This window comes from Phyllobates terribilis, unplaced genomic scaffold (assembly GCF_046119375.1).
Source record: "Phyllobates terribilis strain yellow unplaced genomic scaffold, ASM4611937v1 Scaffold_1__5_contigs__length_1240528914, whole genome shotgun sequence".
Classification (NCBI taxonomy): domain Eukaryota; kingdom Metazoa; phylum Chordata; class Amphibia; order Anura; family Dendrobatidae; genus Phyllobates; species Phyllobates terribilis.
Genome location: NW_027362761.1, coordinates 1,227,592,309 through 1,227,612,357, shown reverse-complemented (window position 1 = coordinate 1,227,612,357; position 20,049 = coordinate 1,227,592,309). Strand labels below are relative to the sequence as shown.

The window sequence follows — 20,049 nt, the reverse complement described above, 5'->3', positions numbered from 1 at the left end:
AATGTATGTACACAGTGACTGCACCAGCAGAATAGTGAGTGCAGCTCTGGAGTATAATACAGGATGTAACTCAGGATCAGTAATGTAATGTATGTACACAGTGACAGCACCAGCAGAATAGTGAGTGCAGCTCTGGAGTATAATACAGGAGGTAACTCAGGATCAGTAGTGTAATGTATGTACACAGCGACTGCACCAGCAGAATAGTGAGTGCAGCTCTGGAGTATAATACAGGAGGTAACTCAGGATCAGTAATGTAATGTATGTACACAGTGACTGCACCAGCAGAATAGTGAGTGCAGCTCTGGGGTAAAATACAGGATGTAACTCAGGATCAGTAATGTATGTACACAGTGACTGCACCAGCAGAATAGTGAGTGCAGCTCTGCAGTATAATACAGGAGGTAACTCAGGATCAGTAATGTAATGTATGTACACAGTGACTGCACCAGCAGAATAGTGAGTGCAGCTCTGCAGTATAATACAGGAGGTAACTCAGGATCAGTAATGTAATGTATGTACACAGTGACTGCACCAGCAGAATAGTGAGTGCAGCTCTGGAGTGTAATACAGGATGTAACTCAGGATCAGTAATGTAATGTATGTACACAGTGACTGCACCAGCAGAATAGTGAGTGCAGCTCTGGAGTATAATACAGGATGTAACTCAGGATCAGTAATGTAATGTATGTACACAGTGACTGCACCAGCAGAATAGTGAGTGCAGCTCTGGGGTATAATACAGGAGGTAACTCAGGATCAGTAATGTATGTACACAGTGACTGCACCAGCAGAATAGTGAGTGCAGCTCTGGGGTAAAATACAGGATGTAACTCAGGATCAGTAATGTATGTACACAGTGACTGCACCAGCAGAATAGTGAGTGCAGCTCTGCAGTATAATACAGGAGGTAACTCAGGATCAGTAATGTAATGTATGTACACAGTGACTGCACCAGCAGAATAGTGAGTGCAGCTCTGGGGTATAATACAGGATGTAACTCAGGATCAGTAATGTAATGTATGTACACAGTGACTGCACCAGCAGAATAGTGAATGCAGCTCTGGAGTATAATACAGGATGTAACTCAGGATCAGTAATGTAATGTATGTACACAGTGACTGCACCAGCAGAATAGTGAGTGCAGCTCTGGAGTATAATACAGGATGTAACTCAGGATCAGTAATGTAATGTATGTACATAGTGACTGCACCAGCAGAATAGTGAGTGCAGCTCTGGAGTATAATACAGGATGTAACTCAGGATCAGTAATGTAATGTATGTACATAGTGACTCCACCAGCAGAATAGTGAGTGCAGCTCTGGAGTATAATACAGGATGTAACTCAGGATCAGTAATGTAATGTATGTACACAGTGACTGCACCAGCAGAATAGTGAGTGCAGCTCTGGAGTATAATACAGGATGTAACTCAGGATCAGTAATGTAATGTATGTACACAGTGACTGCACCAGCAGAATAGTGAGTGCAGCTCTGGAGGATAATACAGGATGTAACTCAGGATCAGTAATGTAATGTATGTACACAGTGACTGCACCAGCAGAATAGTGAGTGCAGCTCTGGAGTATAATACAGGATGTAACTAAGGATCAGTAATGTAATGTATGTATACAGTGACTGCACCAGCAGAATAGTGAGTGCAGCTCTGGAGTATAATACAGGATGTAACTCAGGATCAGTAATGTAATGTATGTACACAGTGACTGCACCAGCAGAATAGTGAGTGCAGCTCTGGAGTATAATACAGGAGGTAACTCAGGATCAGTAATGTAATGTATGTACACAGTGACTGCACCAGCAGAATAGTGAGTGCAGCTCTGGAGTATAATACAGGATGTAACTCAGGATCAGTAATGTAATGTATGTACACAGTGACTGCACCAGCAGAATAGTGAGTGCAGCTCTGGGGTATAATACAGGAGGTAACTCAGGATCAGTAATGTAATGTATGTACACAGTGACTGCACCAGCAGAATAGTGAGTGCAGCTCTGGGGTAAAATACAGGATGTAACTCAGGATCAGTAATGTAATGTATGTACACAGTGACTGCACCAGCAGAATAGCGAGTGCAGCTCTGGAGTATAATACAGGAGGTAACTCAGGATCAGTAATGTAATGTATGTACACAGTGACTGCACCAGCAGAATAGTGAGTGCAGCTCTGGAGTATAATACAGGAGGTAACTCAGGATCAGTAATGTAATGTATGTACACAGTGACTGCACCAGCAGAATAGTGAGTGCAGCTCTGGAGTATAATACAGGAGGTAACTCAGGATCAGTAATGTAATGTATGTACACAGTGACTGCACCAGCAGAATAGTGAGTGCAGCTCTGGGGTATAATACAGGAGGTAACTCAGGATCAGTAATGTAATGTATGTACACAGTGACTGCACCAGCAGAATAGTGAGTGCAGCTCTGGGGTAAAATACAGGATGTAACTCAGGATCAGTAATGTAATGTGTGTACACAGTGACTGCACCAGTAGAATAGTGAGTGCAGCTCTGGGGTATAATACAGGAGGTAACTCAGGATCAGTAATGTAATGTGTGTACACAGTGACTGCACCAGTAGAATAGTGAGTGCAGCTCTGGGGTATAATACAGGAGGTAACTCAGGATCAGTAATGTAATGTATGTACACAGTGACTGCACCAGCAGAATAGTGAGTGCAGCTCTGGGGTAAAATACAGGAGGTAACTCAGGATCAGTAATGTAATGTGTGTACACAGTGACTGCACCAGTAGAATAGTGAGTGCAGCTCTGGGGTATAATACAGGAGGTAACTCAGGATCAGTAATGTAATGTATGTACACAGTGACTGCACCAGCAGAATAGTGAGTGCAGCTCTGGAGTATAATACAGGATGTAACTCAGGATCAGTAATGTAATGTATGTGCACAGTGACTGCACCAGCAGAATAGTGAGTGCAGCTCTGGAGTATAATACAGGAGGTAACTCAGGATCAGTAATGTAATGTGTGTACACAGTGACTGCACCAGTAGAATAGTGAGTGCAGCTCTGGGGTATAATACAGGAGGTAACTCAGGATCAGTAATGTAATGTATGTACACAGTGACTGCACCAGCAGAATAGTGAGTGCAGCTCTGGGGTAAAATACAGGATGTAACTCAGGATCAGTAATGTAATGTATGTACACAGTGACTGCACCAGCAGAATAGCGAGTGCAGCTCTGGAGTATAATACAGGAGGTAACTCAGGATCAGTAATGTAATGTATGTACACAGTGACTGCAGCAGCAGAATAGTGAGTGCAGCTCTGGAGTATAATACAGGATGTAACTCAGGATCAGTAATGTAATGTATGTACACAGTGACTGCACCAGTAGAATAGTGAGTGCAGCTCTGGGGTATAATACAGGAGGTAACTCAGGATCAGTAATGTAATGTATGTACACAGTGACTGCACCAGCAGAATAGTGAGTGCAGCTCTGGGGTAAAATACAGGATGTAACTCAGGATCAGTAATGTAATGTATGTACACAGTGACTGCACCAGCAGAATAGTGAGTGCTGCTCTGGAGTATAATACAGGATGTAACTCAGGATCAGTAATGTAATGCATGTACACAGTGACTGCACCAGCAGAATAGTGAGTGCAGCTCTGGAGTATAATACAGGATGTAACTCAGGATCAGTAATGTATGTACACAGTGACTGCACCAGCAGAATAGTGAGTGCAGCTCTGGAGTATAATACAGGAGGTAACTCAGGATCAGTAATGTAATATATGTACACAGTGACTGCACCAGCAGAATAGTGAGTGCAGCTCTGGAGTATAATACAGGATGTAACTCAGGATCAGTTATGTAATGTATGTACATAGTGACTGCACCAGCAGAATAGTGAGTGCAGCTCTGGAGTATAATACAGGATGTAACTCAGGATCAGTAATGTAATGTATATTCCCAGTGACTGCACCAGCAGAATAGTGAGTGCAGCTCTGGAGTATAATACAGGAGGTAACTCAGGATCAGTAATGTAATGTATGTACACAGTGACTGCACCAGCAGAATAGTGAGTGCAGCTCTGGAGTATAAAACAGGATGTAACTCAGGATCAGTAATGTAATGTATGTACACAGTGACTGCACCAGCAGAATAGTGAGTGCAGCTCTGGGGTATAATACAGGAGGTAACTCAGAATCAGTAATGTAATGTATGTACACAGTGACTGCACCAGCAGAATAGTGAGTGCAGCTCTGGAGTATAATACAGGATGTAACTCAGGATCAGTAATGTAATGTATGTACACAGTGACAGCAGCAGCAGAATAGTGAGTGCAGCTCTGGAGTATAATACAGGACGTAACCCAGGATCAGTAATGTAATGTATGTACACAGTGACTGCACCAGCAGAATAGTGAGTGCAGCTCTGGAGTATAATACAGGAGGTAACTCAGGATCAGTAATGTAATGTATGTACACAGTGACTGCACCAGCAGAATAGTGAGTGCAGCTCTGGAGTATAATACAGGATGTAACTCAGGATCAGTAATGTAATGTATGTACACAGTGACTGCACCAGCAGAATAGTGAGTGCAGCTCTGGAGTATAATACAGGATGTAACTCAGGATCAGTAATGTAATGTATGTACACAGTGACTGCACCAGCAGAATAGTGAGTGCAGCTCTGGAGTATAATACAGGATGTAACTCAGGATCAGTAATGTAATGTATGTACACAGTGACTGCACCAGCAGAATAGTGAGTGCAGCTCTGGAGTATAATACAGGAGGTAACTCAGGAACAGTAATGTAATGTATGTACACAGTGACTGCACCAGCAGAATAGTGAGTGCAGCTCTGGAGTATAATACAGGAGGTAACTCAGGATCAGTAATGTAATGTATGTACATAGTGACTGCACCAGCAGAATAGGGAGCGCAGCTCTGGGGTATAATACAGGATGCAACTCAGGATCAGTAATGTAATGTATGTACACAGTGACTGCACCAGCAGAATAGTGAGTGCAGCTCTGGAGTATAATACAGGAGGTAACTCAGGATCAGTAATGTAATGTATGTACACAGTGACTGCACCAGCAGAATAGTGAGCGCAGCTCTGGAGTATAATACAGGATGTAACTCAGGATCAGTAATGTAATGTATGTACATAGTGACTGCACCAGCAGAATAGTGAGTGCAGCTCTGGAGTATAATACAGGATGTAACTCAGGATCAGTAATGTAATGTATGTACACAGTGACTGCACCAGCAGAATAGTGAGTGCAGCTCTGGAGTATAATACAGGACGTAACCCAGGATCAGTAATGTAATGTATGTACACAGTGACTGCACCAGCAGAATAGTGAGTGCAGCTCTGGAGTATAATACAGGAGGAAACTCAGGATCAGTAATGTAATGTATGTACACAGTGACTGCACCAGCAGAATAGTGAGTGCAGCTCTGGAGTATAATACAGGATGTAACTCAGGATCAGTAATGTAATGTATGTACACAGTGACTGCACCAGCAGAATAGTGAGTGCAGCTCTGGAGTATAATACAGGATGTAACTCAGGATCAGTAATGTAATGTATGTACACAGTGACTGCACCAGCAGAATAGTGAGTGCAGCTCTGGAGTATAATACAGGAGGTAACTCAGGATCAGTAATGTAATGTATGTACACAGTGACTGCACCAGCAGAATAGTGAGTGCAGCTCTGGAGTATAATACAGGAGGTAACTCAGGATCAGTAATGTAATGTATGTACACAGTGACTGCACCAGCAGAATAGTGAGTGCAGCTCTGGAGTATAATACAGGATGTAACTCAGGATCAGTAATGTAATGTATGTACACAGTGACTGCACCAGCAGAATAGTGAGTGCAGCTCTGGAGTATAATACAGGATGTAACTCAGGATCAGTAATGTAATGTATGTACACAGTGACTGCACCAGCAGAATAGTGAGCGCAGCTCTGGAGTATAATACAGGATGTAACTCAGGATCAGTAATGTAATGTATGTACACAGTGACTGCACCAGCAGAATAGTGAGTGCAGCTCTGGGGTATAATACAGGATGCAACTCAGGATCAGTAATGTAATGTATATACACAGTGTCTGCACCAGCAGAATAGTGAGTGCAGCTCTGGAGTATAATACAGGATGTAACTCAGGATCAGTAATGTAATGTATGTACACAGTGACTGCACCAGCAGAATAGTGAGTGCAGCTCTGGAGTATAATACAGGAGGTAACTCAGGATCAGTAATGTAATGTATGTACACAGTGACTGCACCAGCAGAATAGTGAGTGCAGCTCTGGAGTATAATACAGGAGGTAACTCAGGATCAGTAATGTAATGTATGTACACAGTGACTGCACCAGCAGAATAGTGAGTGCAGCTCTGGAGTATAATACAGGATGTAACTCAGGATCAGTAATGTAATGTATGTACTCAGTGACTGCACCAGCAGAATAGTGAGTGCAGCTCTGGGGTAAAATACAGGATGTAACTCAGGATCAGTAATGTAATGTATGTACACAGTGACTGCACCAGCAGAATAGTGAGTGCAGCTCTGGAGTATAATGCAGGATGTAACTCAGGATCAGTAATGTAATGTATGTACACAGTGACTGCACCAGCAGAATAGTGAGTGCAGCTCTGGGGTATAATACAGGATGTAACTCAGGATCAGTAATGTAATGTATGTACTCAGTGACTGCACCAGCAGAATAGTGAGTGCAGCTCTGGAGTATAATACAGGAGGTAACTCAGGATCAGTAATGTAATGTATGTACACAGTGACTGCACCAGCAGAATAGTGAGTGCAGCTCTGGGGTATAATACAGGATGTAACTCAGGATCAGTAATGTAATGTATGTACACAGTGACTGCACCAGCAGAATAGTGAGTGCAGCTCTGGAGTATAATACAGGAGGTAACTCAGGATCAGTAATGTAATGTATGTACACAGTGACTGCACCAGCAGAATAGTGAGTGCAGCTCTGGAGTATAATACAGGATGTAACTCAGGATCAGTAATGTAATGTATGTACACAGTGACTGCACCAGCAGAATAGTGAGTGCAGCTCTGGAGTATAATACAGGATATAACTCAGGATCAGTAATGTAATGTATGTACACAGTGACTGCACCAGCAGAATAGTGAGTGCAGCTCTGGAGTATAATACAGGATGTAACTCAGGATCAGTAATGTAATGTATGTACACAGTGACTGCACTAGCAGAATAGTGAGTGCAGCTCTGGAGTATAATACAGGATGTAACTCAGGATCAGTAATGTAATGTATGTACATAGTGACTGCACCAGCAGAATAGGGAGCGCAGCTCTGGGGTATAATACAGGATGCAACTCAGGATCAGTAATGTAATGTATGTACACAGTGACTGCACCAGCAGAATAGTGAGTGCAGCTCTGGAGTATAATACAGGATGTAACTCAGGATCAGTAATGTAATGTATGTACACAGTGACTGCACCAGCAGAATAGTGAGTGCAGCTCTGGAGTATAATACAGGAGGTAACTCAGGATCAGTAATGTAATGTATGTACACAGTGACTGCACCAGTAGAATAGTGAGTGCAGCTCTGGAGTATAATACAGGAGGTAACTCAGGATCAGTAATGTAATGTATGTACACAGTGACTGCACCAGCAGAATAGTGAGTGCAGCTCTGGGGTATAATACAGGAGGTAACTCAGGATCAGTAATGTAATGTATGTACACAGTGACTGCACCAGCAGAATAGTGAGTGCAGCTCTGGGGTAAAATACAGGATGTAACTCAGGATCAGTAATGTAATGTATGTACACAGTGACTGCACCAGCAGAATAGTGAGTGCAGCTCTGGAGTATAATGCAGGATGTAACTCAGGATCAGTAATGTAATGTATGTACACAGTGACTGCACCAGCAGAATAGTGAGTGCAGCTCTGGGGTATAATACAGGATGTAACTCAGGATCAGTAATGTAATGTATGTACTCAGTGACTGCACCAGCAGAATAGTGAGTGCAGCTCTAGAGTATAATACAGGAGGTAACTCAGGATCAGTAATGTAATGTATGTACACAGTGACTGCACCAGCAGAATAGTGAGTGCAGCTCTGGAGTATAATACAGGAGGTAACTCAGGATCAGTAATGTAATGTATGTACACAGTGACTGCACCAGCAGTATAGTGAGTGCAGCTCTGGGGTATAATACAGGATGTAACTCAGGATCAGTAATGTAATGTATGTACTCAGTGACTGCACCAGCAGAATAGTGAGTGCAGCTCTGGGGTATAATACAGGATGTAACTCAGGATCAGTAATGTAATGTATGTACACAGTGACTGCACCAGCAGAATAGTGATTGCAGCTCTGGGGTATAATACAGGATGTAACTCAGGATCAGTAATGTAATGTATGTACACAGTGACTGCACCAGCAGAATAGTGAGTGCAGCTCTGGGGTATAATACAGGATGTAACTCAGGATCAGTAATGTAATGTATGTACACAGTGACTGCACCAGCAGAATAGTGAGTGCAGCTCTGGAGTATAATACAGGAGGTAACTCAGGATCCGTAATGTAATGTATGTACACAGTGACTGCACCAGCAGAATAGTGAGTGCAGCTCTGGAGTATAATACAGGATATAACTCAGGATCAGTAATGTAATGTATGTACACAGTGACTGCACCAGCAGAATAGTGAGTGCAGCTCTGGAGTATAATACAGGATGTAACTCAGGATCAGTAATGTAATGTATGTACACAGTGACTGCACTAGCAGAATAGTGAGTGCAGCTCTGGAGTATAATACAGGATGTAACTCAGGATCAGTAATGTAATGTATGTACATAGTGACTGCACCAGCAGAATAGGGAGCGCAGCTCTGGGGTATAATACAGGATGCAACTCAGGATCAGTAATGTAATGTATGTACACAGTGACTGCACCAGCAGAATAGTGAGTGCAGCTCTGGAGTATAATACAGGATGTAACTCAGGATCAGTAATGTAATGTATGTACACAGTGACTGCACCAGCAGAATAGTGAGTGCAGCTCTGGAGTATAATACAGGAGGTAACTCAGGATCAGTAATGTAATGTATGTACACAGTGACTGCACCAGTAGAATAGTGAGTGCAGCTCTGGAGTATAATACAGGAGGTAACTCAGGATCAGTAATGTAATGTATGTACACAGTGACTGCACCAGCAGAATAGTGAGTGCAGCTCTGGGGTATAATACAGGAGGTAACTCAGGATCAGTAATGTAATGTATGTACACAGTGACTGCACCAGCAGAATAGTGAGTGCAGCTCTGGGGTAAAATACAGGATGTAACTCAGGATCAGTAATGTAATGTATGTACACAGTGACTGCACCAGCAGAATAGTGAGTGCAGCTCTGGAGTATAATGCAGGATGTAACTCAGGATCAGTAATGTAATGTATGTACACAGTGACTGCACCAGCAGAATAGTGAGTGCAGCTCTGGGGTATAATACAGTATGTAACTCAGGATCAGTAATGTAATGTATGTACACAGTGACTGCACCAGCAGAATAGTGAGTGCAGCTCTAGAGTATAATACAGGAGGTAACTCAGGATCAGTAATGTAATGTATGTACACAGTGACTGCACCAGCAGAATAGTGAGTGCAGCTCTGGAGTATAATACAGGAGGTAACTCAGGATCAGTAATGTAATGTATGTACACAGTGACTGCACCAGCAGAATAGTGAGTGCAGCTCTGGAGTATAATACAGGAGGTAACTCAGGATCAGTAATGTAATGTATGTACTCAGTGACTGCACCAGCAGAATAGTGAGTGCAGCTCTGGGGTAAAATACAGGATGTAACTCAGGATCAGTAATGTAATGTATGTACACAGTGACTGCACCAGCAGAATAGTGAGTGCAGCTCTGGAGTATAATGCAGGATGTAACTCAGGATCAGTAATGTAAAGTATGTACACAGTGACTGCACCAGCAGAATAGTGAGTGCAGCTCTGGGGTATAATACAGGATGTAACTCAGGATCAGTAATGTAATGTATGTACTCAGTGACTGCACCAGCAGAATAGTGAGTGCAGCTCTAGAGTATAATACAGGAGGTAACTCAGGATCAGTAATGTAATGTATGTACACAGTGACTGCACCAGCAGAATAGTGAGTGCAGCTCTGGAGTATAATACAGGAGGTAACTCAGGATCAGTAATGTAATGTATGTACACAGTGACTGCACCAGCAGAATAGTGAGTGCAGCTCTGGAGTATAATACAGGATATAACTCAGGATCAGTAATGTAATGTATGTACACAGTGACTGCACCAGCAGAATAGTGAGTGCAGCTCTGGAGTATAATACAGGATGTAACTCAGGATCAGTAATGTAATGTATGTACACAGTGACTGCACTAGCAGAATAGTGAGTGCAGCTCTGGAGTATAATACAGGATGTAACTCAGGATCAGTAATGTAATGTATGTACATAGTGACTGCACCAGCAGAATAGGGAGCGCAGCTCTGGGGTATAATACAGGATGCAACTCAGGATCAGTAATGTAATGTATGTACACAGTGACTGCACCAGCAGAATAGTGAGTGCAGCTCTGGAGTATAATACAGGATGTAACTCAGGATCAGTAATGTAATGTATGTACACAGTGACTGCACCAGCAGAATAGTGAGTGCAGCTCTGGAGTATAATACAGGAGGTAACTCAGGATCAGTAATGTAATGTATGTACACAGTGACTGCACCAGTAGAATAGTGAGTGCAGCTCTGGAGTATAATACAGGAGGTAACTCAGGATCAGTAATGTAATGTATGTACACAGTGACTGCACCAGCAGAATAGTGAGTGCAGCTCTGGGGTATAATACAGGAGGTAACTCAGGATCAGTAATGTAATGTATGTACACAGTGACTGCACCAGCAGAATAGTGAGTGCAGCTCTGGGGTAAAATACAGGATGTAACTCAGGATCAGTAATGTAATGTATGTACACAGTGACTGCACCAGCAGAATAGTGAGTGCAGCTCTGGAGTATAATGCAGGATGTAACTCAGGATCAGTAATGTAATGTATGTACACAGTGACTGCACCAGCAGAATAGTGAGTGCAGCTCTGGGGTATAATACAGGATGTAACTCAGGATCAGTAATGTAATGTATGTACTCAGTGACTGCACCAGCAGAATAGTGAGTGCAGCTCTAGAGTATAATACAGGAGGTAACTCAGGATCAGTAATGTAATGTATGTACACAGTGACTGCACCAGCAGAATAGTGAGTGCAGCTCTGGAGTATAATACAGGAGGTAACTCAGGATCAGTAATGTAATGTATGTACACAGTGACTGCACCAGCAGAATAGTGAGTGCAGCTCTGGGGTATAATACAGGAGGTAACTCAGGATCAGTAATGTAATGTATGTACACAGTGACTGCACCAGCAGAATAGTGAGTGCAGCTCTGGGGTAAAATACAGGATGTAACTCAGGATCAGTAATGTAATGTATGTACACAGTGACTGCACCAGCAGAATAGTGAGTGCAGCTCTGGAGTATAATGCAGGATGTAACTCAGGATCAGTAATGTAATGTATGTACACAGTGACTGCACCAGCAGAATAGTGAGTGCAGCTCTGGGGTATAATACAGGATGTAACTCAGGATCAGTAATGTAATGTATGTACTCAGTGACTGCACCAGCAGAATAGTGAGTGCAGCTCTAGAGTATAATACAGGAGGTAACTCAGGATCAGTAATGTAATGTATGTACACAGTGACTGCACCAGCAGAATAGTGAGTGCAGCTCTGGAGTATAATACAGGAGGTAACTCAGGATCAGTAATGTAATGTATGTACACAGTGACTGCACCAGCAGAATAGTGAGTGCAGCTCTGCAGTATAATACAGGATGTAACTCAGGATCAGTAATGTATGTACACAGTGACTGCACCAGCAGAATAGTGAGTGCAGCTCTGCAGTATAATACAGGATGTAACTCAGGATCAGTAATGTAATGTATGTACACAGTGACTGCACCAGCAGAATAGTGAGTGCAGCTCTGGAGTATAATACAGGATGTAACTCAGGATCAGTAATGTAATGTATGTACACAGTGACTGCACCAGCAGAATAGTGAGTGCAGCTCTGGAGTATAATACAGGATGTAACTCAGGATCAGTAATGTAATGTATGTACACAGTGACTGCACTAGCAGAATAGTGAGTGCAGCTCTGGAGTATAATACAGGATGTAACTCAGGATCAGTAATGTAATGTATGTACATAGTGACTGCACCAGCAGAATAGTGAGTGCAGCTCTGGAGTATAATACAGGATGTAACTCAGGATCAGCAATGTAATGTATGTACACAGTGACTGCACCAGCAGAATAGTGAGTGCAGCTCTGGAGGATAATACAGGATGTAACTCAGGATCAGTAATATAATGTATGTACACAGTGACTGCACCAGCAGAATAGTGAGTGCAGCTCTGGAGTATAATACAGGAGGTAACTCAGGATCAGTAATGTAATGTATGTACACAGTGACTGCAACAGCAGAATAGTGAGTGCAGCTCTGGAGTATAATACAGGAGGTAACTCAGGATCAGTAATGTAATGTAATGTATGTATACAGTGACTGCACCAGCAGAATAGTGAGTGCAGCTCTGGAGTATAATACAGGATGTAACTCAGGATCAATAATGTAATGTATGTACACAGTGACTGCACTAGCAGAATAGTGAGTGCAGCTCTGGAGTATAATACAGGATGTAACTCAGGATCAGTAATGTAATGTATGTACATAGTGACTGCACCAGCAGAATAGTGAGTGCAGCTCTGGAGTATAATACAGGAGGTAACTCAGGATCAGTAATGTAATGTATGTACACAGTGACTGCACCAGCAGAATAGTGAGTGCAGCTCTGGAGTATAATACAGGATGTAACTCAGGATCAGCAATGTAATGTATGTACACAGTGACTGCACCAGCAGAATAGTGAGTGCAGCTCTGGAGCATAATACAGGATGTAACTCAGGATCAGTAATGTAATGTATGTACACAGTGACTGCACCAGCAGAATAGTGAGTGCAGCTCTGGGGTATAATACAGGATGTAACTCAGGATCAGTAATGTAATGTATGTACTCAGTGACTGCACCAGAAGAATAGTGAGTGCAGCTCTGGAGTATAATACAGGAGGTAACTCAGGATCAGTAATGTAATGTATGTACACAGTGACTGCACCAGCAGAATAGTGAGTGCAGCTCTGGAGTATAATACAGGAGGTAACTCAGGATCAGTAATGTAATGTATGTACACAGTGACTGCACCAGCAGAATAGTGAGTGCAGCTCTGCAGTATAATACAGGAGGTAACTCAGGATCAGTAATGTAATGTATGTACACAGTGACTGCACCAGCAGAATAGTGAGTACAGCTCTGGAGTATAATACAGGATGTAACTCAGGATCAGTAATGTAATGTATGTACACAGTGACTGCACCAGCAGAATAGTGAGTGCAGCTCTGGGGTATAATACAGGAGGTAACTCAGAATCAGTAATGTAATGTATGTACACAGTGACTGCACCAGCAGAATAGTGAGTGCAGCTCTGGAGTATAATACAGGAGGTAACTAAGGATCAGTAATGTAATGTATGTACACAGTGACTGCACCAGCAGAATAGTGAGTGCAGCTCTGGGGTATAATACAGGAGGTAACTCAGGATCAGTAATGTAATGTATGTACACAGTGACTGCACCAGCAGAATAGTGAGTGCAGCTCTGGAGTATAATACAGGATGTAACTCAGGATCAGTAATGTAATGTATGTATACAGTGACTGCACCAGCAGAATAGTGAGTGCAGCTCTGGAGTATAATACAGGAGGTAACTCAGGATCAGTAATGTAATGTATGTACACAGTGACTGCACCAGCAGAATAGTGAGTGCAGCTCTGGGGTATAATACAGGATGTAACTCAGGATCAGTAATGTAATGTATGTACACAGTGACTGCACCAGCAGAATAGTGAGTGCAGCTCTGGAGTATAATACAGGATGTAACTCAGGATCAGTAATGTAATGTATGTACACAGTGACTGCACCAGCAGAATAGTGAGTGCAGCTCTGGAGTATAATACAGGATGTAACTCAGGATCAGCAATGTAATGTATGTACACAGTGACTGCACCAGCAGAATAGTGAGTGCAGCTCTGGAGTATAATACAGGATGTAACTCAGGATCAGTAATGTAATGTATGTACACAGTGACTGCACCAGCAGAATAGAGAGTGCAGCTCTGGAGCATAATACAGGATGTAACTCAGGATCAGTAATGTAATGTATGTACACAGTGACTGCACCAGCAGAATAGTGAGTGCAGCTCTGGAGTATAATACAGGATGTAACTCAGGATCAGCAATGTAATGTATGTACACAGTGACTGCACCAGCAGAATAGTGAGTGCAGCTCTGGAGGATAATACAGGATGTAACTCAGGATCAGTAATGTAATGTATGTACACAGTGACTGCACCAGCAGAATAGTGAGTGCAGCTCTGGAGTATAATGCTGGATGTAACTCAGGATCAGTAATGTAATGTATGTACTCAGTGACTGCACCAGAAGAATAGTGAGTGCAGCTCTGGAGTATAATACAGGAGGTAACTCAGGATCAGTAATGTAATGTATGTACACAGTGACTGCACCAGCAGAATAGTGAGTGCAGCTCTGGAGTATAATACAGGAGGTAACTCAGGATCAGTAATGTAATGTATGTACACAGTGACTGCACCAGCAGAATAGTGAGTGCAGCTCTGGAGTATAATACAGGATGTAACTCAGGATCAGTAATGTAATGTATGTACACAGTGACTGCACCAGCAGAATAGTGAGTGCAGCTCTGGGGTATAATACAGGAGGTAACTCAGAATCAGTAATGTAATGTATGTACACAGTGACTGCACCAGCAGAATAGTGAGTGCAGCTCTGGAGTATAATACAGGATGTAACTCAGGATCAGTAATGTAATGTATGTACACAGTGACTGCACCAGCAGAATAGTGAGTGCAGCTCTGGGGTATAATACAGGAGGTAACTCAGGATCAGTAATGTAATGTATGTACACAGTGACTGCACCAGCAGAATAGTGAGTGCAGCTCTGGAGTATAATACAGGATGTAACTCAGGATCAGTAATGTAATGTATGTACACAGTGACTGCACCAGCAGAATAGTGAGTGCAGCTCTGGAGTATAATACAGGATGTAACTCAGGATCAGTAATGTAATGTATGTACACAGTGACTGCACCAGCAGAATAGTGAGTGCAGCTCTGGAGTATAATACAGGATGTAACTCAGGATCAGTAATGTAATGTATGTACACAGTGACTGCACCAGCAGAATAGTGAGTGCAGCTCTGGAGTATAAAACAGGATCAGTAATGTAAGTACACGGTGACTGCACTGTACACGGTGATTTCCCCTATAATATCACATCATTACAGTGATGGCACATAGCAGGAGATGTGGCAGAATATTACGGCAGGTCGCTCAGAGAGCTGCGGTCCGTGTGTTAGATTGTGGATGGCACTGGGCGTGATGGGCGGAGGACAGCACGGTGTTGGAGAGGAGCATTACTGCTCCCATATTTATGAGCCTGGCTATTCTATATGGAGGTGAAGGAGCCCCGTTATATCAGGAGTAGGCAGGGTCAGATTGGCCCCGGAGGATCCTGTTAGGGCCCAGCAGAGTCCGGCCTCGATAAAGCTAACACTGGAGCTCTCTGCCCCTACAGGTGGATGGGGGCAGTGTCGGGGGGCAGATACTTTTGCACAGGATATGATGTGGTGTGGTATTAGGACCTGAGTGACGGATGAGGAGCCTCCTGGAGCAGAGACGTGATAACTCACCCTGTGCACGAGGCGGAGCGCTGGGTCACCGGGTAGGATCCATGCGTGGAGGAGCCGGGCCCCTGGTGCCGGTCTGCCCTCTACAAGAAGAAGTCATCATTACTGCCAGCTGTCAGGATGCCAGGATGGAGCCCCCTGTGTCAGCGCTGCGGGACCTACCTGCCTGGAGCCCTGGCCCCGGGCGTCCGTCACCTTGTACCCGGGGATGCTGCAGCGTCCCAGGCTGCCGTTAGGGGTGCTGCCGCAGCTGCTGATGATCTGCAGCTGTTTCTCGGCCCGGTCGGCGCGGTCCAGAAGCTCCTCTATGAACTGCTGGAGGCGCACCTTGGCGTTGGCTTCTCGGCTGGCCGTCTCCTTCAGGAACAAGTCGATTTCTACCACTTCTCTGCAAGATAAAGAGAAGAGCGCAGGTTATACAGGAGGATATCCGTTCACTGACGGCAAGCAGAGACCCTGAAAACGGTGCAGAAAAGAGACACAGAGTCCAGGCACAATGCCGCCCGTCATCCCTACAAATCTTTTTTTGCACGGTTTGTCGTCGCCCTCCTAGCTTGAATTTAATTCATATACAGTATTAGTGGCGCCCCCTAGTGTCTTTTGTATCTGGTGCTGGGTATTACAATGATGTTCTCACTGCTTCTCTTCTGCGGCGGGTGCTGCGTACATGTATATAATGGGCCCTTTGTCACCCTCTGAGGCCGCCATTGTCCTCGGCCCGCGCGGTGGTGCCGCCGGCCGCCCCTGACACGGGGGTCTTTGATTATCTCCCGACATGCAGTTGCTTATTGTTCTGTAATTACAGCAATATCTTTAGGAAATATTCCAGTAATATTTATCTGATAACGACCATGTAACCGTAGTCACGCCAATTATCGGCCCGACGTCAGGACGTTGCACCGCCACCCCCCGCAGGACGACACGGCCAGAGAGTAATAAATGTGTCACCATTGTCAGGACCTCTGCCTCCCGACCAGGAATGGCGACATTTGTCAGGATGCACCTCGCTGTCCTGAGATCGCTCTGCCGGCACAATCCGACATCAGGTAGTGAGAGCTCTGCTGGCACAATCCGACATCAGGTAGTGAGAGAGCTCTGCTGGCACAATCCGACATCAGCTAGTGAGAGAGCTCTGCTGGCACAATCCGACATCAGGTAGTGAGAGAGCTCTGCTGGCACAATCCGACATCAGGTAGTGAGAGAGCTCTGCTGGCACAATCCGACATCAGGTAGTGAGAGAGCTCTGCTGGCACAATCCGACATCAGCTAGTGAGAGAGCTCTGCTGATGGGTGCAGCTCACCCAGGATTGTCTGTATTGGATACAACTGTAACAGAGCCTCAGCTGTGAGGCATTTAGGTGCACATGAACCAGGATTTGGAGTTTGTTTGACCCGTGCCCCCCCCCCCCAGCATTCCCCGCAGACTCAATGTCCCCTTTACTTGAGGACTTACTGTTGTTTCTTGGTCAGCTCCTGCTCTTTCTGCACCAGGTCCTGTTTCAGGGAGGCCAGCATCTCCACACTGACGTCCACCTGCCTGGTGAGCTCCGAGGCCCGGTCCTCCAGCTCCTGCTTCTCCTGCCCCAGCCGTACACTCTCCTTCTTGGCATTCTCCAGCTCCGAGCTCTTCCTTTCCAGCTCCACCTGCAGCCGTCCCACTTGGGTGGCGATTTTCTGCTCTACCTCCTCAGTCAGCTTCTCCAGCCGTTTGTCCACTTCCAGCTTCTCGAATGCCCTGACTTTCAATCTGGCCAGACCTTCCTCGTAGGCGGCATCCACTGCCGCAGAGGCCGCGGCAGCCGCTGCCACCGCGGCCGGGGGAGGGGAGTGGGACGCCATGGTCGTCTTGGTAAAAATCTCACCTAGTGGGATCTCCACCTCTTGGGTGAAACGCGTTGATGCTTGGCTGCAGTCTTCGGCTTGGACTAATTCCCGCGTGAACCTCTGCTCCTTGCCCTGGAAAGACGTGCTCTCGAAGACCTCCCTACGGTGGGCAGGTGTCAACAAGGCAGTCTCGCTGGTCAGGGGGAAGACGGCGGCGTCACAGATGCTGTTGGTCTTGGATAAGACATAGAGGGTCTCGTAGGTGTGGTTATATTCCAGGTGGGCCCTCAGGGAGGACAGGCTTCGGAAACGTTTGTGCTCACCGCACCTTGGACACCGATAGGGCAGATCCAAAGAGGCCATGCCTCAGCTCAGAAGAGGGTGCTGGTCCGTCAGCCCTAAACTGAGCGTGATGGCGCGGAGGGTCATGGTGTACCGGAGACTCTGGATGGGTCACAACTGCGGGGAGAGCAAGACTTCACCAGTCTGTGCCAAGAAGGGCTCATCTCTGTAGTCGGAGGGCGATGGAAGCGATGGCACCGGGGACCGTTCACGTCAGAGGATCACTCGAACCACACGGGATCTGCCACATCGGCCTGTAGAGAGAGAGGAAATAAGTCACACGTCCACTCCGAACACCGGGAGAGCGCTGAAGACCTCTGCAACTGCCCGGCAGATCACCGCCTCGATTCATCAAGCAAAAATGTTACATCTTCTCTTGTTTTTGAACCACAAGAGATAATGACATCATACATGATAGAGGACGATGGCGTCACACACCAAGGAGGACGATGGCGTCATACACCAGGGAGGACGATGACGGCACACACCAAGGAGGACGATGGCGTCACACACCAGGGAGGACGATGGCGTCACACACCAGGGAGGACGATGACGGCACACACCAAGGAGGACGATGGCGTCACACACCAGGGAGGACGATGACGGCACACACCAAGGAGGACGATGGCGTCACACACCAGGGAGGACGATGACGGCACACACCAAGGAGGACGATGGCGTCACACACCAGGGAGGACGATGACGGCACACACCAAGGAGGACGATGGCGTCACACACCAGGGAGGACGATGACGGCACACACCAAGGAGGACGATGGCGTCACACACCAGGGAGGACGATGACGGCACACACCAAGGAGGACGATGGCGTCACACACCAGGGAGGACGATGACGGCACACACCAAGGAGGACGATGGCGTCACACACCAAGGAGGACGATGGCGTCACACACCATGGAGGACGATGGCGTCACACACCAGGGAGGACGATGACTGCACACACCAAGGAGGACGATGGCGTCACACACCAAGGAGGACGATGGCGTCACACATCAGGGAGGACGATGGCGTCACACACCAGGGAGGACGATGGCGGCACACACCAAGGAGGATGATGGCGTCACACACCAGGGAGGACGATGACAACACACACCAGGGAGGACGATGACAACACACACCAGGGAGGACGATGACAACACACACCAGGGAGGACAATGACGTCACACACCAGGGAGGACGATGACGGCACACACCATGGAGGACAATGACAACACACACCAGGGAGGACGATGACGGCACACATCAGGGAGGACGATGGCGTCACACACCAGGGAGGACGATGGCGGCACACACCAAGGAGGATGATGGCGTCACACACCAGGGAGCGCGATGACGTCACACACCAGGGAGGACGATGACAACACACACCAGGGAGGACAATGACGGCACACACCAGGGAGGACGATGACGGCACACACCAGGGAGGGCAATGATGTCACACACCAGGGAGGGCAATGTCGTCACACACCACAGAGGGCGATGATGTTACACACCACAGCAGATACCATGATCTAGGTAATGCATGGCATTATTAGTTGGTCACTATATGGCGGCATTGTGTGCTGTTATTTCTTAGGTCGCTGTATGTGTGTCATTTTCTGTATATGGCTGTACTATATATAGGACACTATGTCAGAGCGCTATTTCTATGTATATTACTGACTACAATTCATTGACTGGTTTCCTCCTTGTGAGGTGTGTTACCCTGGAGCCAGCCCTGAGCGCCCTGTATACATGTGATCCAGGCATACACTGTATATAGGTTGTGCCCACTGTGGTGATAAGTGGCGCGCGTCTTTAATCTCACATCTATTTCTTCAGTAACCCCATTGGATAATGAGGATTTGCTGTCGGCAGCAGCAGCAGCACAGACTCTGCCGGTGCCCGGGGCAGCGGTGACGGGGATCACAGCCGGCTCCCGGTGACCGCAGTCTCATGTTCTCCTGATGGGGGG

General features: G+C 45.8%; 1 protein-coding gene across 2 annotated transcripts in view; it reads right to left on the bottom strand.

Moving 5' to 3' along the window:
- The window catches only part of FBXO41 (F-box protein 41), a 348,646-nt gene that overhangs the window by 188,471 nt on the left and 140,126 nt on the right, over nucleotides 1-20,049 (bottom strand). For both annotated transcript variants that reach the window (XM_073649898.1, XM_073649890.1), the window contains 3 exons: nucleotides 17,363-18,329; nucleotides 16,072-16,297; nucleotides 15,913-15,992 (listed from right to left, as the gene is read on the bottom strand). In XM_073649898.1, the coding sequence (XP_073505999.1) occupies nucleotides 15,913-15,992; nucleotides 16,072-16,297; nucleotides 17,363-18,096 (1,040 nt within the window). In that variant the 5' untranslated portion in view covers nucleotides 18,097-18,329. The remainder of the gene's footprint in view (nucleotides 1-15,912; nucleotides 15,993-16,071; nucleotides 16,298-17,362; nucleotides 18,330-20,049) is intronic.